General features: G+C 43.6%; 1 protein-coding gene across 15 annotated transcripts in view; it reads left to right on the forward strand.

The window, feature by feature from the left end:
- The window catches only part of LOC135577036 (dymeclin-like), a 151,462-nt gene that overhangs the window by 37,587 nt on the left and 88,302 nt on the right, over positions 1-25,573 (forward strand). For all 15 annotated transcript variants that reach the window (XR_010468648.1, XM_065044648.1, XM_065044649.1 and 12 more), the window contains 2 exons: positions 4,642-4,767; positions 5,653-5,795. Coding sequence is in view for 14 of the 15 variants with exons in the window: in XM_065044648.1 (XP_064900720.1) it covers positions 4,642-4,767; positions 5,653-5,795 (269 nt within the window). In the remaining variant the exon portion in view is untranslated. The remainder of the gene's footprint in view (positions 1-4,641; positions 4,768-5,652; positions 5,796-25,573) is intronic.

Here is a 25,573-nt window from a genome sequence, read left to right on the forward strand (position 1 = left end):
CTCTCATCTCTCTCTCTCATCTCTCTCTCTCATCTCTCTCTCTCTCTCTCTCTCTCATCTCTCTCTCTCATCTCTCTCATCTCTCTCTCTCTCATCTCTCTCTCTCTCTCTATCATCTCTCTCTCTCTATCATCTCTCTCTCTCTATCATCTCTCTCTCTCTATCATCTCTCTCTCTCTCTCTATCATCTCTCTCTCTCTCTATCATCTCTCTCTCTCTCTCTATCATCTCTCTCTCTCTCTATCATCTCTCTCTCTCTCTATCATCTCTCTCTCTCTCTCTCATCTCTCTCTCTCTATCATCTCTCTCTCTCTATCATCTCTCTCTCTCTATCATCTCTCTCTCTCTCTATCATCTCTCTCTCATCTCTCTATCATCTCTCTCTCATCTCTCTCTCATCTCTCTCATCTCTCTCTCTCTCTCTCATCTCTCTCTCCCTCTCTCATCTCTCTCTCCCTCTCTCATCTCTCTCTCCCTCTCTCATCTCTCTCTACCTCTCTCATCTCTCTCTCCCTCTCTCATCTCTCTCTCTCTCTATATCTCTCTATCTATATCTGTTACCTGACACGGGAATATATCCTCCAGTGGGAAGGAGAGAGAGAAAAAGAGGAAAAAAATGTGAGAATAACTATTGCAATCTCCAAATCAGAAAAATCCATAGGGGGAAAAAAACCCCACTCTATATATATATATATAAAGACCTGTATATGGTTTGGTGCATTGGTGCAAAAGGTTCTTGATGGTTCTTTTGACCCTTTAGGAATGCTTAAGTTTCAGAAGAATGTACATTTGACCCGTGGTGGAGGAAACATAATTTTGCTCTGCAGCTTTATCCTTGTACTGAGTGGTTGTGTTTGCGTCGGAGCAGATTTAATTTGAACAGATTCTATAGATTGAGGGGAATTTTTCTGCTGTGAAATGTGCCCCAACTGGGTTTGGAACAGAAAGGAAATGAGAAGAACTCACTAACTGGAACGGCATGAATTTAGCTTTCTGGATTTTTCTTTAGGAGTTATATAAGGGTATTGAAAGCAGATTTTTCTTCCCCCCAAATTGCTTAATGCATTACAGCAACCTCTTTGTTTATTTCTTTACGCTGAATCTTATAAAAAATAGAAAAGGTTTGTCAGAAAAAGAAATAAACGAGTGATTGAGACAGAGAGAAAACCAGACTAAACTCTGCAATTTGGTTCCAGTGATCCAGCTGGTTTGGATGTTGTAGCATCTCATGAATTCAGCTTTTTCATTTATCAGCTCAGGCTTAGAGACGTTCTTCTTGGTAATCACAGAATCACAGAATGGACTGGGTTGGAAAAGACCTCAGAGATCATCAAGTCCAACCCTTGGTCCAACTCCAGTCCATTGACTAGATCATGGCACTAAGTGCCATGGCCAAGCTCAGTTTAAAAACCTCCAGGGCTGGTGAGTCCAGCACCTCCCTGGGCAGCCATTTCAATGCCTGACCACTCTCTCTGCAAAGAATTGCTTTCTCATCTCCAGCCTAAATTTCAGTTTAAGCCCCATTATCCTATTGCTGACTGCCTGGGAGAAGAGACCAAGCCCCACCTGGCTAGAACTGCCCTTCAGGTAGTTCTAGAGAGTGCTGAGCTCAGCTCTAAGCCTCCTCTTCTCCAGACTAAACAAGCCCAGCTCCCTCAGCCTCTCCCCATAGGGCTTGTGTTCCAGTCCCTTCCCCAGTCTTGTTGCTCTTCTCTGCACCCGCTCCAGCACTTCAATCTCTTTCCTGAGCTGAGGGGCCCAGAACTGAACACAACACTCCAGGTGTGGCCTCCCCAATGCAGAGCACAGGGGAAGGATCACTGCCCTTGTCCTGCTGACCACGCTGGTTTGGATCCAGGACAGGATCCCATTGGCCTTCTTGGCCACCTGGGCACACTGGTGGCTCCTGTTGAGCTTCCTGTCCATGAGTCCCCCCAGGTCCCTTTCTGCCTGACTGCTCTCCAGCCACTCTGTGCCCAGCCTGGAGCGCTGCAGGGGTTGTTGTGGCCAAAGGGCAGTGATAAGTCATAAGCCCCTGATTGTTTTTTTCTCTATAGCTAAAATGTATTTTTCCAAGTGTTTCTATTTGTTAAAATATAAAAATATTGGTTGGTTTGTTTTTTTTTCAGGCTAGAATATTAATATTCAGTATATCTAGCTCTTCCCTGGATTCTTGGCATGGATTTGGGGAGGGGATTGTGAAGCATCACAGTTTAGAGAGGCTTAACCTTAGGTCTGGCTTAACCTTAGGTCTGGCTTAAATGAATTTGCAGTAGAACCAGATCCCGGTGTAACCTCTGGCCCGATGTCATTGTCATTAATTATGATCAGTAATTAGCATTTGACACCATCCAGCTTCCTCAACAGTGGGCAAAAAGTCAGGTAACTCACACAAACTCAAAAGAAATAAAGTATACTTCATGATTTTAAGGTAGAATGTTACTCAAGCAATGTCTCTTCCTGGCGTATAACTTAAAGTATTATAAATTCAAATGCTTAAACTGTTACTTTCAGAAACATTATGTATCGAGGTGATGCCGTTCTGTGGACAGCGATACAGGAAATTATCATTCCAGTTTGCTCTTGGCTTTAAGCAAAGAACAAGGACTTTGCTCAAACTCTGGCCTAGAGCTATTGCCAAAGAGCTGAACTTAAGCTGAGCGTACACCGTGATGCTTTAAACTCTTTGTTCCTCATATTTTACAGTCGTTTGTGTTCTTTACAGCATTTCTAGCAGCATTCTTGAGAATATTGAGGTATTTGAGTGTGCTAAAAATCAGAGTGATTTCTGCTCTTCTTTTTTTGCAAGGACAACACCAGTTCTAATCCTATTGTGACAAAGATTAACTTCGCATCCCTGCTTAAACACATTGATGCTTTTCTTTTCTTTAAATTTTAAATAGAGACACTGTACAATCTTTGAATTGGAGAAGTATAAATAGATTTTGAATTTCCTATAGGTCCCAGGTCAAAAACCCTTTGATAACTGGTCTGGGACACCTGTGTTGTAGCTTAATGATGCTGGATTTTGAAACATATTGCGGACTTTGGGACTGGCTTTAATATCTTGAAACTTTACACTTCGCTGTTACCTCAAAAATCCCTTTTAAAACTGAACTATATGTAGTATCATGCCGTCCTGAGCATTTCTTACACTTAAACTAGGATTTATGTTTTATATTCCTGTTTTAGGGGCCCACTATTCCTGGCAGGTGGAGCTGAACAATTCCCTGACTGAAAACGATATTTTTCTGACAATTTTATTTAACAGGCCAAAGGGCACGCTTTTGAGATATCTCTGTTATTGCACCTGGTTACCCCTCAGTCTTCTCCAAACTAAAGAGCCCCAGCTCCCCCAGCCTTTTTTCATAAGGGAGATGCTCCACTCCCTTCAGCATCTTTGTTGCCCTACGCTGGACCCTCTCCAGCAGTTCCCTGTCCTGCTGGAACTGAGGGGCCACAACTGGACACAAGATTCCAGGTGTGGTCTCCTCAGGGCAGAGCAGAGGGGCAGGAGAACCTCTCGGACCTACTGACCACCCCCTTCTAACCCACCCCAGGTACCATTGGCTTCCTGGCCACAAGGGCCCAGTGCTGGCTCATGGTCACCCTGCTGTCCCCAGGACCCCCAGGTCCCTTTCCCCTACGCTGCTCTCTAATAGCTCATTCCCCAACTTACACTGGAACCTGGGGTTGTTCTGCCCAGATTCAAGACTCTACACTTGCCCTTGTTCTATTTCATTACATTTTCCCGCCCAACTCTCCAGCCTGTCCAGGTCTCTGATGGCAGCACAGCCTCTGGCGTGTCACCACTCCTCCCAGCTTGGTGTCACCAGCAAACTTGCTGACAGTCACTCTATTCCCTCGTCTAAATCGTTAATGAATATATTGAATAATATTGGCCCCAGCACTGACCCCTGAGGCACTGCACTAGATCCAGGCCTCCAACTAGACTCAGCACCATTGACTACCACTCTCTGGCTTCTCTCCTTAAGCCAGTTTGCAACCCACCTCACTACTCTATTGTCCAGACCACACCTCCTCAACTTAGCTGTGAGGATGCTGTGGGAGACTGTGTCAAAGGCTTTACTGAAGTCAAGGTAGACCACATCCACCGCTCTGCCGTCATCCATCCACCTTGTTACATTCTCATAAAAGGCTATGAGGTTGGTCAAGCACGACTTCCCCTTGGTAAAGCCGTTCTGACTGCCCCTAATAACCCTCTTATCCTTGATATGCCTTGAGATGGCACCAAGGATAAGCTGTTCCATCACTTTCCCAGGGACAGAGGTGAGGCTGACCGGTCTATAATTACCCGGGTCCTCCTTCTTGCCCTTTTTGAAGACTGCAGTGACATTTGCTTTCCTCCAATCCTCGGGCACCTCTCCCGTTTCCCAAGACTTAGCAAAGATGATGGAGAGCGGTCCAGCAATGACTTCAGCCAGCTCCCTCAGCACCTGCGGATGCATCCCATCCGGCCCCATGGATTTATGGATGTCCAGATATGGACATGTTGTTTATATGTTCCCAGATGCAACTCACTGTACAACCTCAGGTGAAGCTACCAAGCGTTCTTGGAAGTCTGTTTGTAAACGAACTAAATTAATCTTTATTTTTCCTTATTATTTTTTCGTCCTGCAGGGATATTACATACAGCATTTCCTTGGAGGCGGTGACAACTCTCATCGTCTTCTTGTCCTGCCAATTATTCCACAAAGAAATTCTCCGCGAGAGCATCATCCACAAATACCTGATGCATGGGCGATGGTAGGTCTGCTCACTTGGACCAGACAACAGAAACTTGTTCTGCTCCAAAGAAAACAGAATACGAAAGCAAACACATAAAGACTGTATATATGTATGTATTGAAAGACTGTAAATATGTGCTGCTCTGGAGTTTTAAGCTCAATAGGAGAAATACTTAGCAAGTGATTAACTCAGTTGTGTAATATTAATACCACTTGTTCTGGTGATGTGGTTGTTTTGTTTAAACGCTTGGTGGCTTTTATATATTTCGCTCAAGCGACCGTTCGTCCACTTTCTATTTCAAATTCTGGATTTTTGGGAAGTGTTTCTATTGGTTTTCTGAAGTTCCTACTAGGTGTAAGAGTAGGGCCCAAAACTCCAGCAGGACAGAGCCCCAGGTTATGGGTTTGGTGGTACTTGAGCATCTGAACCCAAAGAAATGAGGGTTTGAGGCAAAATGAGGACTATTTGGAACAAGAGACAATAGGTGTAGGTCTGAATTGGGAGTAGCAGGTACCTGCTCTCTTTTATGTTCATTTATTAGATGTTTTATTGGCTTTTGCAACTTGGCCCCAACTGTGCGCAAAGCCGAAAATACTGGGGGCAGGTGGAGAAATCCTGTTGTTACCCGTTTTATGTAACCAATGCATGGAGTGAAAACTAAACAAAGAACATTTTTCTTTCCCTTGCATACATATTTTTCCAGTTGCCTCTTGAGGTAAAAGAATCCCATTCCAAATTATTGATTTTAAAGTAGGATTGGAAAAGGAAAACAAAAGTACTTCCCTTGATCCCGCTATTGAAGGGGCTTTTGCATTGGGCGACACCGGGATGTTCTTTCCTTTCCCAGGCTTTGTTGTGCTGGGTTTTGCCAATGAGCTCAAGCTGTTTTCTTTGTCTTTCCAGCGTCCCTTACACCAGCAGGCTTGTGAAAACTCTCCTTTATAATTTCATTAGACAAGAGCGGAGCCCTCCTCCTGGCACCCACGTCTTTCAGCAGCAAACCGATGGGGGCGGCCTCCTTTACGGAATCGCATCTGGGGTAGCAAGTGAGTCTTACTTTCTCTAAATTCTGCTTCAAACCTCACAAAATATTGGTTTTTACGTGACTTCTCTTCCAAACACACATGTAGCCCGTCTCTTTTCCAACAAGCGATACTGGGGTGCAAGCTCAGGGTAGAAAAGCTACCCATAGCAATACTTTTCTATGCATAATTTATTCTTTATAATTACTCATCGGATATGGTGGCTCTGCTTGAGCGGAAGGTTGGATTAGATGCCCTCAAGAGTCTCAAGGATTTTATGTTATAAGGGAATGGCCTAAATAGGAGTTTTTGTAACATACTGTGGTGTTTGCCTTTTCCTGTAGGCTGACTAATGTGTTTTTCCTGAATAGTGTGATTAGATTCTGACCTTTTGTGGGTGGACTGTTTGCTATAGAGAGAACTTGCCTGAAGAATATGCAAGACTCAATGCTATTTTTTTTGTTAAGAAAAGGGTTTCTCATGTTTATTATACTATACAACGTGTTTTGGTTGGCGGTTGCTCTATTCCTCACACCACATGGGTTTTAGTGGTGTGCATGTTACATATAAAAGTCCTTCTAAAGGTTTTTCCATATAATAAGAAAACAATATATATTGCAAACAGTAAATATATCTTTTCCCTGATAAATGGGACAACACTTTGCAGTTGTTCTCCATTCACAGGCAGCATCCCTAGGGGAATATTAACGTTCTCTGCCAGCAAACAATTTACAGCATGTGACAGTTTGTGTGGATCTCCTCACGGAGGCAGTAAAAGAACATTTCTCTGATGCAGCGGAACCCAAAGTCTTCGCTGCTTTGCCTAAGAGGAGTTACACACAGCTCCGGCTTAGACCTCTGCCGTGGTAAACGCGTCAGAAAACCTTCGCTTGGGTTACAGTTGATTTAAACAGAGAAGAAATGAATTAAATTTTTCACAGTATCACAGTATGTTTGGGATTGGAAGGGACCTCAAAAGATCATCTAGTCCAATCCCCCCATGGAGCAGGAACGCCCAGGTGAGGTTACACAGGAAGGTGTCCAGGCGGGTTTGAATGTCTGTAGAGAAGGAGACTCCACAACCCCCCTGGGCAGCCTGTTCAGTGCTCTGCCACCCTCACTGAGAAGTTTCTTCTCAAATTTAAGCGGAACCTCTTGTGTTCCAGCTTGATCCCATTACCCCTTGTCCTGTCATTGTTTGCCACCGAGAAGAGCCTGGCTCCATCCTCATGGCACTCACCCTTTATATATTTATAAACATTAATAAGGTCACCCCTCAGTCTCCTCTTCTCCAAACTAAAGAGCCCCATCTCCCTCAGCCTTTCTTCATAAGGGAGATGCTCCACTCCCTTAATCATCTTCGTTGCCCTACGCTGGACCCTCTCCAGCAGTTCCTTGTCCTTCTGGAACTGAGGGGCCACAACTGGACACAATATTCTAGATGGGGTCTCACCAGGGCGGAGTAGAGGGGAAGGAGAACCTCTCTCGATCTACTGACCACCCCCTTCTAATACACCCCAGGATGCCATTGGCCTTCCTGGCCACAAGGGCCCAGTGCTGGCTCATGGCCACCCAAATTGCCAGCACCCAAATTCCACCCAAATTGCCAGCACTCCTGCCTTCCTCTGTACCTCCTCTGATCTCATATCCCCCCGTGGCTTTTTACTTCTTGTGTATCAAGTTGTCTTAATGCAAGCTCTGAAGATTTCGGCCTCCGTCTATTCGTGTCTCTTCCTCCGCGTCCACCCCCTTCCCTCCTCTTGAACCGTTCTCTTAACAACACCCTTTTTGTTTTGTTTGTGCCCAAACAGTTGATGAATGTTTTTTGTGTCGGATTATTTGCTGGAAATGATGTGGGACTATAGGTGAAACTTGGACGCAGTAGGATTGCTAAACAGCATATTTGCATCATATCTCTGAATTAACCCTTTGCAGTCCCTTGTTTTATGTAGGCTCAGGTACATGGGTAGAGCACAATACAGATTAGAAGACACCAACACAAACTGATAGTCTGTTGTGGAACAAAACCAAGTTTTGAGCAACGAACAGACGTGGAAATCTTAGATGTGATTTCCGTATCGTGTTATATTTTGGGTATTTTGTAAGTTTAACAAGATAAGAATTGAAAGAAGAATGGAAGAACTGAAAATCCACTTTGACGTTGCTCAGTGTATTAGATTCTACGTCATATTTAAAATAAGTTTACTGAAATAGCCTAAGTATAATCTATTTAGGATGAAAGGAGATAGGAGCCTGGTTGGATATCACAGCCATCTGTGTTACCGCGTGTTACATTTTGCGTATTTTGTAGCCACACAACAGCAGCAGCCCAAGAAACTCTTCTAAGCACCCTATTCTAAATCCACCCACCTTTTCCTTCCTTGGGATTGAGCCGGAGTGATAATTATCCATGATGGAAGGAGTTTAACCATTTCCCACAGTTCACCTTCTGCTTCTCATCCATCATAGCTTGTTTTTTATTGCCTACGTTTCCTTTTATGAGGCTCCTTAACCCTGGAACCGTTCAGCCACCGTCCTCACCCCAATTACTTCTTGGTTTGGCCTTTGCGTGCAAATTATTTACATGCAAGTATGTTTCTCCATCCTATATATAAAATACCTTGATTAGAATCATATATATGTGGTCGTCCGGTAGTTAAACAAACAATTGTGGGTTTGGAATGAGGAGGGAAATGCTGATATTTTAGTTTTGTAACTTCATAAAGGACGTTCTTCTAGACTGAGTCAACTTTGCTTTATCTTTGCAGTCTTTTTTGAGCAAAATAATTCTGCCAAATCTGATGGTGCATCCCTCATGTGTCGTATTAGAACTTTCTTCACAAGGTACATTGAACCCACTTGAAAAAGACATTTGTTTAGTTCGTTTTCAATCCCCTCCTCTTTCGTTTTTTGTGAGTATTTTTAGCGTTTGCCGATTCATGGACCACAGTTAACACAGTTAATTAGTCTTTTAATTTCTTGAAAAACTAAATTCTTATTACAGTGAGGAACTGCCAAACAGCTGATTCGCTAAGACAGGAAAATGTTAGTGCTACTCAAGAATATTGCAAACTAAATCAATTTAAATGCTTTCATTTGAAACAGTTGATCCGGTTGATACTTTGATATTAAAACGCCACCTTAATGCATCTTGCAGAACTTAGGACCTACTGCAACACTAAGATCTAATTGATGTTTAGGTGATTATAGATGTATTAGGTACAAGGCTTACCTGTAAGAAACTAATGATTAATCTTCGTTAATCACCTACGCAATCATCATAACCAATCTGACTCACAAACGTGCTGTTGGAGCATTAATATAGATTGCGGGATTCCGTGTATAGGGGTCAATAATGACTCGTTTGCTCACGTCTCTACTCGTTGGTTGGAACTAGACAAATATTCCTGACCATTAATGGCTTTTGATCATGTATTTATATACTTTGCGTTAAGTCATTCAGCGTTAGTGTACTTGAAGGCATCTGATGGTCTGTGTTGTATATCTGCGACTTATATATACTATAGCTTATTCTTTAATTATAGCTATTCTTATAGCTCATTTTTTATGCTACATTCTGGTTATTAGGAGCACTTGCATGGTTATCTTTGACCTCACTAGAGAACTATATAGACATATTTAGCATTTTGTCTTAAAATTGAAGAGGAAAAAGGTCATTATATAGTTGTGATTTGTAGTATCTAGATTAAAACTTATCAAAGTAGAGACACACAAAAAGCTACTTTAACAATGTGTCTGTTATTCCTTAAAGTTCCACCCAGATTTCTTTTTTTTCCACTACAGATATTTCAGGCTGTATTTTTATACCTTCCAGAACCTTTTCATGATGTGTCACAGATCTGGTGTATAAACTGCTATGTAACTACAACCTCGTCTGTCTCCCTGGTGCTTAGTCAATATTTCATTGCCTGTTTTGCTCACTTTTCTCCCATTTTTATCTGTTGATCTTCTGCCGTACGGTCTATAACAGCATCCTCCTCTTGTCACTGTAATCATGGTGTTTTGACCTACCTGAATGTGAAGATTTATTTCAATAGCATCCAGATTTTTAACCTTTCTCTGAGTTTCTCTAAAGATGTGCCTGACCTGGAGCAAAACACAGAATCACAGAATCACAGAATGGACTGGGTTGGAAAAGACCTCAGAGATCATCGAGTCCAACCCTTGGTCCAACTCCAGTCCATTGACTAGATCATGGCACTAAGTGCCATGGCCAAGCTCCGTTTAAAAACCTCCAGGGCCGGTGAGTCCAGCACCTCCCTGGGCAGCCATTCCAATGCCTGACCACTCTCTCTGTGAAGAATCGCTTTCTAATCTCCAGCCTAAATTTAAGTCTAAGCCCATGGCCCCTTGTCCTATTGCTGACTGCCTGGGAGAAGAGCCCAAGCCCCACCTGGCTAGAACTGCCCTTCAGGTAGTTCTAGAGAGTGCTGAGCTCAGCTCTAAGCCTCCTCTTCTCCAGACTAAACAAGCCCAGCTCCCTCAGCCTCTCCCCATAGGGCTTGTGTTCCAGTCCCTTCCCCAGTCTTGTTGCTCTTCTCTGCACCCGCTCCAGCACTTCAATCTCTTTCCTGAGCTGAGGGGCCCAGAACTGAACACAACACTCCAGGTGTGGCCTCCCCAATGCAGAGCACAGGGGAAGGATCACTGCCCTGGTCCTGCTGACCACGCTGGTTTGGATCCAGGACAGGATCCCATTGGCCTTCTTGGCCACCTGGGCACACTGGTGGCTCCTGTTGAGCTTCCTGTCCATGAGTCCCCCCAGGTCCCTTTCTGCCTGACTGCTCTCCAGCCACTCTGTGCCCAGCCTGGAGCGCTGCAGGGGTTGTTGTGGCCAAAGGGCAGCACCCGCCACTTGGCCTTGTTGAACTTCATCCCATTGGAATGGGCCCATTTTTCCAGTCTCTCCAGACCCCTCTGCAGAGCCCTCCTGCCTTCCAGCAGCTCCACACTCCCTCCCAACTTGGTGTCAGCAGCAAATTTGCTGATGATGGTCTCAATCCCCTCATCTAAATCATCAATGAAGATGTTGAACAGGACTGGACCCAACACTGACCCCTGGGGACACCACTAGTGCCTGGCCGCCAGCTGGATGCAGCCCCATTCACGTGGCTGCAGCTTAAGCCCATGCTCTTCAAGACCCAAGTAGGTGAATATTAAGGTGATGTAGCTTTGGTAGGCTCAGTCTACAAAAGCATCCTGACAAGCTGGTTCTAGAGCAGCTTCATCCCACCCCAAATCTCTGCTGTCCTGCCGTGAGTAGCATGGGAGCCAGTTTGAAGTTGGGGTGAACTATTGCCAGAGCGGTCTGTGAATGTCTCCTTTGAGAGTTTTATTGCCCTTTTTTCACGAGATAAAACTCATCTTCTGTCTTAATCACAGCAGCACAGAAAAAACGTTGCCTCTGGCATCAATCGCTGCAGGCCAGAGATGGATTTATGTATCAAGCTCTTGCATGTTTCCTTTGACAGAAACTGTGTGTGGTGGTTGTTTTTCTTGAAATCTCCTTTATCTTTGTGATTTTGAACGGTGCGACAGTATAGAATGGTTGCGCAGCAGCACTTCTTGGCCCCAGGTCCATGAAACTCTTGGTGTTTTCAATCACAAGGATCTTGAAAACAGAAGAGTCACAATATAATTATTATAAGAGATTCTTGATATGTTTCAGAAGCTTCACCAGTGTCTTGAGCCTCAAATTACACCAGGCAAGGTTTAGATTGGATATTAGGAAAAGCTTTTCATGGAAGGGGTTGTGAAATGCTGGAACAGGCTGCCCAGGGCAGTGCTGGAGTCACCATCCCTGGAGGGGTTGAACAGACACACAGATGAGGTTCTCAGGGACATGGGGTGGGTTAATGTGATCTTGAAGGTCATTTCCAACCAAAACCATTCAGCGATCCTATACTACAAGGTCCTGGGCTTGACAGTTCTTGGAAGTTGGTTTTTTTTCCTCATTTGAGACTGGAAAGATTCTGCATTTCCTTTGGAATGGTAGATACTCCTTGGGACCCTTGTCTCTTGCCCTATACATGAGCTCTTTAGGGTACAGAGCGTCGTCGAGTGTCTACAGTCCATATTAATTGTACAGTAAAGCCTTGGTTCGTGATTAGAGCTTCTCATTTCTGTCATCACACAAATCATAATTAGAACCATGTATTCCAGCTTGTTTACTGAGAGCCCTACAGCAAATTTCCCAAGGTGTGATGGTGATTTATCTCCCTGACATTTATTCTGATATTCCACAACCTTCAAATAACCCATTAGAAAATCCAAACCAAAACACCGAACCAAACAAATAAACCCCACCATACACACTATCAAAAAACCCACCAAAACAGTAAAAACCCCAAAGAAACTTATATTGGCTCAAAAGTGAAGGCTTGACCACAACATCTCAGAAACGGACCAAAATTAAGAGATCTTTTGGTGATGGTCGTTCTGGATGAGAGATACAAAGTGTGTAGGGTTAATATATGACTGAAAGGATGGGATTTTTTGTACTAATATGTGATATTAAAGTAAGAACTGTGACTTATGGCATTTATTCATCAGAATTTGGAACATATGTCAGTGAACCGCTCGGGATGCGGTGGAAGCTGCGCTTCGGGTCGGAGTGAGAAACACTGGTAAAACCCAACAAAGTAACTCCTGGTAGGTTTTTTAACCATAGACAAGGTGAAAGAAGAGAAGTTTATTCGTATCATATCTATGATATTGGGCATAGAATGAACTACTGGTAGAAGCAGCACGAGTCAGTTGTGGGAATATCGTGTCGTGATCAAATGAATTGAATAGACACATAAGGGAGTGAAGTTCTGCAAAGAATGGTCTAAGATTTAATGAGACCTTTGACTAAAATCTTTGTCTTAAACCACCAAAGACAAACACTTAATACGGTTATAACATACTTAGAATCATGCAGTCAGCATGGCTTTACCAAGGGGAAGTCGTGCTTGACCAACCTCATAGCCTTTTATGAGAATGTAACAAGGTGGATGGATGACGGCAGAGCGGTGGACTGGTCTACCTTGACTTCAGTAAAGCCTTTGACACAGTCTCCCACAGCATCCTCACAGCTAAGTTGAGGAGGTGTGGTCTGGACAATAGAGTAGTGAGGTGGGTTGCAAACTGGCTTAAGGAGAGAAGCCAGAGAGTGGTAGTCAATGGTGCGGAGTCTAGTTGGAGGCCTGGATCTAGTGCAGTGCCTCAGGGGTTAGTATTGGGGCCAGTATTATTCAATATATTAATTAACGATTTGGACGAGAGAATTGAGTGACTGTAAGCAGGTTTGCTGGTGACACCAAGCTGGGAGGAGTGGTGACACGCCAGAGGCTGTGCTGCCATCAGAGACCTGGACAGGCTGGAGAGTTGGGCGGGAATAACCTGATGAAATTTAACAAGGGCAAGTGTAGAGTCTTGAATCTGGGCAGGAACAACCCCAGGTTCCAGTATAGGTTGGGAAATTACGTGTTAGAGAGCAGCGTAGGGGAAAGGGACCTGGGGGTCCTGGTGGACAACAGGATGACCATGAGCCAGCACTGGGCCCTTGGGGCCAGGAAGCCAATGGTACCTGGGGTGTATTACAAGGGGGGTGGTCAGTAGATTGAGAGAGGTTCTCCTGCCCCTCTACTCCGCCCTATTGAGACCACACCTGGAATATTGTGTCCAGCTGTGGCCCCTCAGTTCCAGCAGGACAGGGAACTGCTGGAGAGGGTCCAGTGTAGGGCAACAAAGATGATTAAGGGAGTGGAGCATCTCCCTTATGAAGAAAGGCTGAGGGAGTTGGGGCTCTTTAGTTTGGAGAAGAGGAGACTGAGGGGTGACCTTATTAATGCTTATAAATATATAAATGGTGAATGCCACGAGGATGGAGCCAGGCTCTTCTCGGTGGCAAACAATGACAGGACAAGGGGTAATGGGTTCAAACTGGAACACAAGAGGTTCCACTTAAATATGAGAAGAAACTTCTTCCTGGTGAGGATGGCAGAGCCTGGCCCAGGCTGCCCAGGATGGTTATGGAGTCTCCTTCTGTGCAGACATTCCAACCCGCCTGGACACCTTCCTGTGTAACCTCATCTGGGTGTTCCTGCTCCGTGGGGGGATTGCACTGGATGATATTTTGAGGTCCCTTCCAATCCCAAACATACTGTGATACTGTGATAGTTATTTTTTACTTAATGTTCCAGAAGAGCCAACGGTAATTAAACGTGTTCTGCCAGACTGTATTTCCAACACAAGTATGAAATTTTTACATAACCCAATAAATGGCTATTTTTCCTTTTGAACAAGCCATCAAAAACATTTTCCTTCTTTCTGCAAGTGACTTCCCAGCCAAATCAGAGCAAAGCCAAACAGATCGTGTGCTTAGCAGCATATTAGTAGGAACTATTTGAACAGTTGCAGATTTAAATTGTCCTGAAGCCGGTTACTGTTGTTGAGTAATTTGGGATTTTTCTCATTGAATTTGAAGTTATCGGTATCTGGGAGTTGTAGGAGAGATCAATGAACGTTCATTTTAGTGACACTTGGGTTTGTTTGTCAGGTTTTTGTCGCTTTCGAGATAATGACATTTTCCATAGTGACTCACTTTGGGGAAAGAAAAACACTATTAAAGAAGCAAAGAATGTGACACCTTGAAATAGGTGTCACCTATTTCAAATCCTGGTGAAAAGAATGGACTCGGACCCAAATGACATGCTGGGCTGCTGATGGGGAGGGCAAAGCCACCTTAGGCCAGGCTTAACGCCAAAGCTTCACTCTCATCGTTCTGCTCTTAAGTTACTATGGGTAAAGTGGGAAAAATGGCATTTTGTTGGTGTTTGCTGTGCTAAGGATGCTGGTGACAAGTGTGATATGGTGGCATTTTTGAAGATGTCCCCAAGGAAAGGTCTTTTAGTCTTCAAATAATAGCTTGAAATTGTCCTGGTAGTGTAGTCATGATGTAGGAAGGAGCAATATTATTAACTAGCTCAATTACCACAGTTGGAATAACACAGGGATGTGTGTGAAGCTTAATACCCAAAGCATCTTCAGTTTCTGAGGGTTTAACCTCAGAAGGTTTCCCCAAGGTTTCCCTTTCCCAAAGGAAAATTTCTGTAACCATTTTACTAGGAATGGTATTGGGATCTGGAAATATAAATTCAATTACCAACACAGTAGCTGGAATGCAGTGTTATTCATTTAACCTTTCATCATATTTGATAAAACTAAGCATTATAAACTTATTGCTGGAATGTAAGCCAAGGACAAGATGGGTGAGAAGTTGAGGAGGAAGGCACAGAAGCAAATAAAACCATTCCTGACGTGGATGTATAGACAAAGAAATTAAAGGTAAAGGAATTTCCTTTGGAGTGCTCTTATAAAATGAGAGTGCATTGGTCCGACAAGCTCTTGCACGTTATTTTTATTTTGTATGTTAATCAAAAACTTTAATGTTTGGCTTTTCTAGATAGGTCCCTGCCTAATATTTAGGGTTTTGTGCCAATCGTTGCCCTTTTCCCCACTCGTTTTAGAGCGTTTTGGGAGGTTTTAAGTCGACTGTGATTGTGGAACGGCTGCAGTTCGGTGGACGGATTTTCCTCGGCCGGGATCCAAACCTCGTCATCCTATTGTGGATATTAATAATGACAGAGTTGAGACCTTGTCACTCGTCTGCTGAGTAGCATAGGGAATATATTCGGAAACAAGGTTTCATAAGAGAATTGTGGTCAGGAACAGGACAAGGTTTTCTGTCTAAATGGGAAATTTCAGAATGAGTCTAACCCTGGAATAATTCCTAATAATTAAGAGACTAAATTTCTTTGCATTCCTATTAATATTTTGGTTTGGATTTCTTGCTCAGCATTGTGAGAATTGTAGCAATTAATTATTTCAATCACGTATTTGAGATTGGCTTCCTGGATTTATTTTGCACCTCATATCTTAGAGTCATAGAATCATTTTGGTTGGAAAAGACCCTCAAGATGATCGAATCCAACTATTCACCAACCCCCGGCACTGCCCCATGTCCCTGAGAACCTCATCTGTGTGTATTTCCAACCCCTCCAGGGATGGTGACTCCAGCACTGCCCTGGGCAGCCTGTTCCAATGCCCCACAGCCCTTTGGGGAAGAAATTGTTCCCCACATCCAACCTCAACCTCCCCTGGCGCAACTTGAGGCCGTTTCTTTGTGTCCCTGTGTCCCCTCAGCTCCTGTTCTCCAGCTGAACCCCCCAGGTCCCTCAGCCGCTCCCATCACACTTGTGCTCCAGCCCCTTCCCCAGCTCCGTTCCCTTCTCTCCACTCGCTCCAGCATCTCAAGGTCTTTTGTGGCGTGAGGGGCCCAAAACTGCCCCCAGGATTCATGGTTTGGCCTCCCCAGGTCCCAGCACAGGGACGGTCACTGCCCTGGGCCTGCTGGCCACACCAGTGCTGGTACCAGCCGGGATGCTGGTGGCCTCTTGGCCACCTGGGCACACGCTGGCTCATGTTCAGCCGCTGTCACCAACACCCCCAGGTCCTTTCCAGCTGCTCTTCCCTGACCCTGCAGCGTTCATGGGGTTGTTGTGACCCAAGTGCCGGACCCAACACTTGGCCTTGTTAAACCTCACACAGTTGGCCCCAGCCCATTGATCCAGCTGGCCCAGAGGTCCCTTCCAATCCCAAACATACTGTGATACTGTGAGGAGGCACCATGTTCTTCCATGGACATTTTCTGAAGAAGCATCAGTTTTCCAAGGGTTCTCTCCAAGAGCATCGGCTCCCAAAATTACATCTTAAAATCTGCACGACTTCTAGAGAATTAATCTCAGGTATAGTTTGGTGATCGTTGAGTTTGCCAACACCCTTCCACATCATCTCACTTAGTTATGGAAAAACCTTTAGTGATTTCAGGTGCTTTTTTAACCTCCTTCTGTTTTCCAGTTTGGAGATTTGGGTACCGGTTGTTCTTGGAGAGTAATTACAGAGAATCTAGGTTAGAAAACTACTTATTATGTAAAAGCATTATGCAATTGAAAGTGCAGCTTTTTACATTTCGGCAATTAAGAAAGTTGTCCTGAAATAGTCTTAACATGGGTGGAAAATGTGCTCATTAGCCACGTTCCTATTCTTGCCCAATGTCCTATTTAATTTTGCTGTAAACTTTGAACTTGCAACGGCTGCTCTCACTACATTTTATTATTTATAATTGCTGTATTGGTTAGAATAGCTTATTAGTGAAGATTTATATAATTTTTCCCTCTTTTTTTGTGATCTATTTACTTGCCTGAGTTCTGAAACACTTGTCCTGTTTCCCAAACCAAACCAAACAAGCTACGAAGGAAACAAGAGATAATAAGAATCTTGTCTCTTCCTCTGCTGTTTTTCTGCTCCCTATGTAAAAGTCTCTCAGAATAAAGGTTTAGGTAAATGTATTTTAAACAGTATCTAGAGAATAAAATTTAATACTGAAGGTCTAGATAAATCCATTAAAATGTTTTAATTGTCTCCTGTAGCTTGTCTAGTTGGTTTAGTGATTTGTCGCAGCATTTGTAGCGGCTTGTGGAATTTTTGCTCTGAATACAACTTGTTTCTCGTTGCCATTTGGCTTCGTCGTATTTTCACTTGACGAAGAAAAATATAACCGTGTGCACTTTTGCAGTTTGTATATTGGAAAATAGCGTGTTCTCAATCACTGCTGTGGTTGTTTCTCGTACTGTCTTTTTAACAGCATCTTTCTTTCCCCTCTGTGTTTTACACTCTGTTCCCCAGCCAGAACCACCAGCAGCCTCTCAAAACTCTGATATTTAGTCATTTTAGAAACAATTTCAGCATTTTTTGATATGTCAAGAGCTGGTAGATTTGGACATCGCCATAATTGATTTGGAAAGTGTATCAACTGGGGACAAACAGTATCACAGTATCACAGTATGTTTGGGATTGGAAGGCACCTGGCAAGCTCATGCAGTGCAATCCCCCATGGAGCAGGAACACCCAGATGAGGTTACACAGGAAGGTGTCCAGGCGGGTTGGAATGTCTGCACAGAAGGAGACTCCACAACCCCCTGGGCAGCCTGGGCCAGGCTCTGCCACCCCCACGGAGAAGTTTCTTCTCAAATTTCAGTGGAACCTCTTGTGTTCCAGTTTGAACCCATTACCCCTTGTCCTGTCATTGTTTGCCACCGAGAAGAGCCTGGCTCCATCCTCGTGGCACTCACCCTTTATATATTTATAAACATTAATAAGGTCACCCCCTCAGTCTCCTCTTCTCCAAACTAAAGAGCCCCAGCTCCCTCAGCCTTTCTTCATAAGGGAGATGCTCCACTCCCTAAATCATCCTTGTTGCCCTACGCTGGACCCTCTCCAGCAGTTCCCTGTCCTGCTGGAACTGAGGGGCCACAGCTGGACACAAGATTCCAGGTGTGGTCTCCCCAGGGCAGAGCAGAGGGGCAGGAGAACCTCTCGGACCTACTGACCACCCCCTTCTAACCCACCCCAGGTACCATTGGCTTCCTGGCCACAAGGGCCCAGTGCTGGCTCATGGTCATCCTGTTGTCCACCAGGACCCCCAGGTCCCTTTCCCCTCCACTGCTCTCTAATATGTAATTTCCCAACCTATACTGGAACCTGGGGTTGTTCCTGCCCAGATGCAGGACTCTACACTTGCCCTTGTTAAATTTCATCAGGTTATTCCCCGCCCAACTCTCCAGCCTGTCCAGGTCTCTGATGGCAGCACAGCCTCTGGCGTGTCACCACTCCTCCCAGCTTGGTGTCACCAGCAAACTTGCTGATAGTCACTCTATTCCCTCGTCTAAATCGTTAATGAATATATTGAATAATATTGGCCCCAGTACTGACCCCTGAGGCACTGCACTAGATCCAGGCCTCCAACTAGACTCCGCACCATTGACTACCACTCTCTGGCTTCTCTCCTTAAGCCAGTTTGCAACCCACCTCACTACTCTATTGTCCAGACCACACCTCCTCAACTTAGCTGTGAGGATGCTGTGGGAGACTGTGTCAAAACTTTGCTTTGGCAAATATTTAGAGCTCACCAGTTCACTTTAAGTCTTTGTTGGTGGTTGGTGCCTACTTGAAACAAGCACAAGGCTAAAGATTGAAACCTGAAATACTTGTAGCTGTTGTACCATATATACAAATTTTGTGTAGAACTGACATTTTCCCCATCGCTTTATCCTTCTTAGGAGGCAGATTTTGAAAAGATATAATGACTATATATGTGAAAATTCTGTCTGGTTAACATGGGCGTCACGTTAGACATAGTGTGGAAATCCTCATCATGTCCTTGCTCGAGCGTAGGATTTTATAATGCGCTAAAATGCCAACTGCATTTAACTAGAATTAAATATGCTCCAGCATCCATAAATTATAATTGTGAATGTGCATGGGCGTCTTATCATCAAACTCTGTGTGAGAAGCACGGGAGGTGATAAAAACTTGAGGTATTGTACATTTGCTTCTTCGAACTTGTTCCAAATGGGAATGGGAGGACTCCAAAATCTATCTTCCTTAAATAAATTAATGGGATGTTAATTAAGCAGGACCATGTTTTGTTTTTCTCTTTTGGGTTTGACATGTGCTCTGTATCAACTAGATTGTTCTTACTCCTGTTTTTTGACTCCTTCAAAAGGTCTGTGAGGTAAATTAAAGGGTGGACGTTAAGTAATGGGAATGGTCAATGCAATTATTTTTAATAGGTGTGACTTACATAAGTAAGAGCCCCATTTGAATCTCCTCCAACAATCATCATTTATCCATTCAATTGTTTGAAAAAGCTTTTAGTGCTAATTTTTACACCTTTAGCAACCTGTTCTGAAGTTATTTTTGGCTTGACTTGATATGGTTTAGCATTGAATTTGCCAAAGCACATGTACCTTTTTCTCTCCTGATTTGGAAAAGACTTAATCCTTTTATATTTAATAATTTTCTTCCTCTGCAGTTGAGTCAAGGTGCTTTTTATTCTTTTTGGGACCTCTAATATTTGATATACGTCCTCTCCGAGCCTAGTGCAGTGACTTTAATTTGACTTAGTGTGATCTACAAGCATTTCGGAAGCTTATATATATATTATTTTAATGAAATATATAAGCATAGATACATTCTTATAATATAAATACATATATGGCCTAGTAGAGTATGTCAATATGTATTTAATGTGCATATATACAAACACTTACACCTTGTAGGTATCAAAGTACCTAGAGAGATATCAATAAAAATATGCAGAGATATTGTATCAGGATGATTTGTAACATAAGCATATTTATAGATTAATAAATAATACATTGATATATATTATAGACTATATTATTAGAATAAATGTAGATATATCAAATGTAGATAAGATAAAAATAGGAGAATATTGTTAGAAAATAAAGATGATAAATGAATGTTTTCCAGCACGTTAACACGACCATTTAATTTAATTTAATTAACAATTGCACGCATTCAGGCCAAGGGCATCAAGAGGTAAATGCCCTTATTAAGTAGAAACCACTCTTTTTACAGATAGGGGAAATAGAGGAAACAACATGCTTACAGCTTGACTAAAATTATACAATGAATTGACATGACAACCAGGAATAAAATACCAGTGTCCCGATCTTTGTCCTCATGATTTAAACACTAGGCCTTGCTTCAAGGTTAATAAAACACGCTGTTTGGATGTGATAACTAATGTAAGGTTACCACTTCACTAACAATATCAGATGAGTTAATAAGATATATATATATATATATATACAGTATATACATGTCTCTTTCTGTAGTCTTGACGATTGGAATGCTTTGTTTTGCTAAGTGGCCGTAGGCAATCGATACCCATTTTTCCCTTCTGAAGAAGCGTGTTGTCCATATTCCTCAAGAACCTCCGTAATGAGGTAATTAATGTGAAATGCCATCAGATTTACTGTAGGAAAGACTGAGAGAACAAAATTTGTTAGAGAACAGGGTTTGTTCAGCCTTGAGAGAAGGTGGTGGCAGGAGACTTCATGACCATGTTCCAATATTTAAAGGGTGGCCACAGAGAAGATGGAGAGTCCTTTTTAACAAGGAGTCCATGGAAAAGCCGAGGGGCAATGGGACAACTTACTTCTGGGGAGATTCTGCTTGGACACAAGAGGGACATTTTTCACCATGAGAACAATCAACCCTTGGAATAATCTCCCTGGGGAAGTGTTGGATCCCCAACATTGGACACTTTTGAGATGTGGCTGGGCCAGCTTGTCTAGGCCGGACTTTTGCTAGTAAAGGTGCGACCAGTTGATCCTTGTGGTCCCGTAAACTTGGGATTCTGTGATTCTATGAACTAAAATTTCGATAGATACAAAGACCATTGAAAATTGTGATATGCAAGTATTTAATCGAATAATAGAATAGTTCTGCTTGGAAAAGACCCTCAGGATCATTGAGTCCAACCATAACCCATCCCTGGCACTGCCCCATGTCCCTGAGAACCTCATCTCTGTGTATTTCCAACCCCTCCAGGGATGGTGACTCCAGCACTGCCCTGGGCAGCCTGTTCCAATGCCCCACAGCCCTTTGGGGAAGAAATCATTCCCCAAATCCAACCTCAGCCTCCCCTGGCGCAACTTGAGGCCGTTTCCTCTCACCTTGTCACTTGCTACTTGGGAGAAGAGACCAACACCCTCCGTTTAAGTTTGTGGAGCCTGAAATTGTGTTTTTATCCAAAATAATTCAAATATTGTAATATCTACCCCAAACTAGGTAGCCTAGAAAAGATTGCTCTGCACAAGTAGCAGCTGCTGATGCTGAAACCTCCAGAACTTGTATATGTCATAGGCCTTGCTTGCTTGGGCGGGCCTTGCTTGGTTGGGTGGGCCTTGCTTGCTTGGGTGGGCCTTGCTTGCTTGGGTGGGCCTTGCTTGCTTGGGCGGGCCTTGCTTGCTTGGGTGGGCCTTGCTTGCTTGGGTGGGCCTTGCTTGCTTGGGCGGGCCTTGCTTGCTTGGGCGGGTCTTGCTTGCTTGGGCGGGCCTTGCTTGCTTGGGCGGGCCTTGCTTGCTTGGGCGGGCCTTGCTTGCTTAGGTAGGACTTCTTGGTTAGATAGGATTTCCCAATTATTTGTGGCAGAAGAAAGAGCTCTTTAAAAATCAGAAGGACTTTTCAAAAGTGAGCGTCACAGACTTGTACGGACTGAGAATTACACGATAAGTTATATTAAGAAATTATATGAAATTCTCTTTCTCAAAGCATGAGCTTAGACTTATTGTAGATGATAGTCGAGAAGGCAGTTGTGGGTAGTTCTCCATATTTCATTATCTTAATATTTCCTAATTGTGCTCTTGGAGATCAAACACCTTATTCTTTATAGTTTAGCACTATTGCAAAATCCTTATGAACAGGAACAGCCTCATCCCTTGCCCTGTGGTATCAAAATTTTAGGTATGGAAGATAAAACATTTTGGAACTGAACATGATCACCGGAGACAAAGCGCCTCTAAATGTAACTTCTCCTATTGCGATAAATGTAAATCTTTACGTAGTTTGTGCCATAAGGTAGGTTAATAACAATTGGCTTATCAGTATTCTAGAGATAGGACTTCATTCTTCAGGGCTGCCATTTTTCTCAATGCTTTATCATTAAAAGCATCATTTAAATAATGTTCATATGGCTGGAGCTGGTATTGATGCCTATGGATAAGTCTGTATAGCACTTTCTATAGTGAAATCCAGCTTTCAATTGCTCATAATTTTTGTTTTCAAACTCAGTTGTTTGTGATGAAACTTTTCACACTGAGTATCTTCCTTCTTTTTTTGCCTCTTTTTTCTTTTCTTGGGACTGCTTTAAATTGAAAACAGTTCTTCTGCTTCTGAGAATGAGGTTACGGAAGAACGTTATTTAACCAATGCTGAATTCTTACATCTGTTTTACTGAGGAGTTTTAGAGCGTTCATGCCTTGGAACAGGCTCTTGAGATTTGGGGGGGGGCCTTAGGGGAGCAAAACTGTGGACAGAGATGTGCTTGTTGCAATCCTTCAGCAAGTTTACTAAATCTGGCCAAGTTACCCTGTCTTGAAATGTGTTATTTTGTATACGTAGAGCAGAAAAAACGGCAGCAAAATTGTCTGAAGGTTGAGTTTCTAGGGAGGGTGTTCCCCGGAGCTTTGGGATGCTGCACCCCTCAGCGAATCTGGGAGCTTGTTCCAGGATGCGACGGGACTTCTCTTGGAGTTGCTTCATCCAGCTGCTGATGGACCAAGTTTTGAGGAAGAGAATTGACACTTAGGGACTTTCTCATCCTTGATACAGCAGGTAGTGTAGAGGAGGGAGTTCTCTCACTGCGTTACCAAACCATAGAATCACCGTAGTTGGAAATGACCCTCAAGATCACTGAGTCCAACCATTAACCTACCCCTGGCACTAACCCACATCACTAAGAACCTCATCTATGTGTATTTCCAACCTCTCCAGGGATGGTGACTCCAGCACTGCCCTGGGCAGCCTGTTCCAATGCCCCACAGCCCTTTGGGGAAGAAATTGTTCCCCAGATCCAACCTCAACCTCCCCTGGCGCAACTTGAGGCCGTTTCCTCTTGTCCTGGCGCTTGTTCCTGGGGAGCAGAGCCCGACCCCCCTGGCTCCAACCTCCTTTCAGTTCAGAGATCAGAAGGTCTCCCCTCAGCTCCTGTTCTCCACTTCCCGAGTGAAAATAGGGACAGGCTGGGATGGATTAAACCCAACGTGCCCATTGTAGGTGCGCACCGGGGGGAGGTGATGGGGTCCAAGAAGTGTGAACAAGTCTTTGAAATTAGAGCGGCAGCCAGAGCTCTGAGTTTTCTATCTGTGCTTATATTTGGAGTTTTCAATAGAATGAAGGGCATGAATAGGCTGGGGAAGATGCTGGTGATATAATTCAGTGATGGGATGGAGTGGAGTAGTGAAAATTGGGGGTAGCAGGAGAAGGTCCATCCTTGCAGAGCTGGGTCCAGCGGGTCTTCTGTCGGTAAAATTGTGATCGAGGCACTGAATTCACCCCCTACCTCATCCTGCTCCATCTCAATTGCTTAATTCTTGTCTGGTTAAACTCCGAGATTCTGAGTTGTGCCATGATAAAACTGACCATTATTATCCATTATTATTCCCTGACTTGGACATAAGTCCGGCAAGGAATGAGATGAAAATTATCTTGTGTTGTAGGTAACTGAGTCCAACAAAAATTATTTCTCCCTTGCTTCTATGCCTTTAATTTTTTATTTCTTTTTAGGTTATTAGGCAGATCATTTTAAAAGAAGATGTTCCCAGGAACCACTCACTCATGTTCTCATGTCTCACTTAGGAAACAACTTCATTGACTTCATTGACTTAGGAAACAACTTCATTTTAATTGACTGCCTGCAGTCACAAGTCAACAGGAGAAGTGTTTTAAGCTCTTTAAGTGATATGAAATTCAAATTGCTATGCAAAAATTGGCTATTGGGTGTATTGATCTGTCTAGGAACATTACAGGTCACTTCTGCCAATAGCAGCCTGAATTTCATCATCTGTCTCTATGTAGGGTTAAGGTTGCTGCTTCGAATGCATTGGTTAATATATATATAGGTAATGCATACAATACAAATCTGAACTTAGCATTGGTGAATAGTTCGTTATTCTGCCTTATTAATATGTTTATATTTGATTATCATAGTATTTTTCATATTTTATAATGTATAGAAACAAAAGTTATGATTATATAAAATACAGGTATGCATATAGAACCATTAAAGTAATATTTGGCATTTTTGCTATAGAGAGGAATTCATGCTGGTAGTTGTTGAGTTGGTTACGAGGTGATCAGGATAAATACAGCGAGTATTCTGCACTATTATATACTATACTGAATGTATTTACCTCCTTCATCTCTTTTGTTCTTTATACCTTTCAGGGTTTTTATTTTTCCTTCTATTCTCTATTAAAGTTTCTCAAACCAGGTGTGTGTTCTAATCAGAACTAATAAGTCCTAACGACTTCATTGCAGAAGAAATAATGACTGGCAAGTGATTGACTTGCTGGTTTTGATATTGATCAGTAAAGCTGGTATTTTGTTTGCTTGACTGATTTGCACGTGCCTGCACTAGATTTAAAGGTTAATTAAATAATTCAAAATACACATCTTCAAAGCATTTCCCCAACGATTCTGTCCACCTGAATTTCAAATCGTTGAGGGTAGTGGGAGGAATTAATATGAAATTATTTAGATGAGGGGATTGAGACCATCATCAGCAAATTTGCTGCTGACACCAAGCTGGGAAGGAGTGTGGAGCTGCTGGAAGGCAGGAGGGCTCTGCAGAGGGGTCTGGAGAGACTGGAGAAATGGGCCCATTCCAATGGGATGAAGTTCAACAAGGCCAAGTGGCGGGTGCTGCCCTTTGGCCACAACAACCCCTGCAGCGCTCCAGGCTGGGCACAGAGTGGCTGGAGAGCAGTCAGGCAGAAAGGGACCTGGGGGGACTCATGGACAGGAAGCTCAACAGGAGCCACCAGTGTGCCCAGGTGGCCAAGAAGGCCAATGGGATCCTGTCCTGGATCCAAACCAGCGTGGTCAGCAGGACAAGGGCAGTGATCCTTCCCCTGTGCTCTGCATTGGGGAGGCCACACCTGGAGTGTTGTGTTCAGTTCTGGGCCCCTCAGCTCAGGAAAGAGATTGAAGTGCTGGAGCGGGTGCAGAGAAGAGCAACACGACTGGGGAAGGGACTGGAACACAAGCCCTATGGGGAGAGGCTGAGGGAGCTGGGCTTGTTTAGTCTGGAGAAGAGGAGGCTTAGAGCTGAGCTCAGCACTCTCTAGAACTACCTGAAGGGCAGT

Source organism: Columba livia, chromosome W (genome assembly GCF_036013475.1).
Source record: "Columba livia isolate bColLiv1 breed racing homer chromosome W, bColLiv1.pat.W.v2, whole genome shotgun sequence".
NCBI lineage: Eukaryota > Metazoa > Chordata > Aves > Columbiformes > Columbidae > Columba > Columba livia.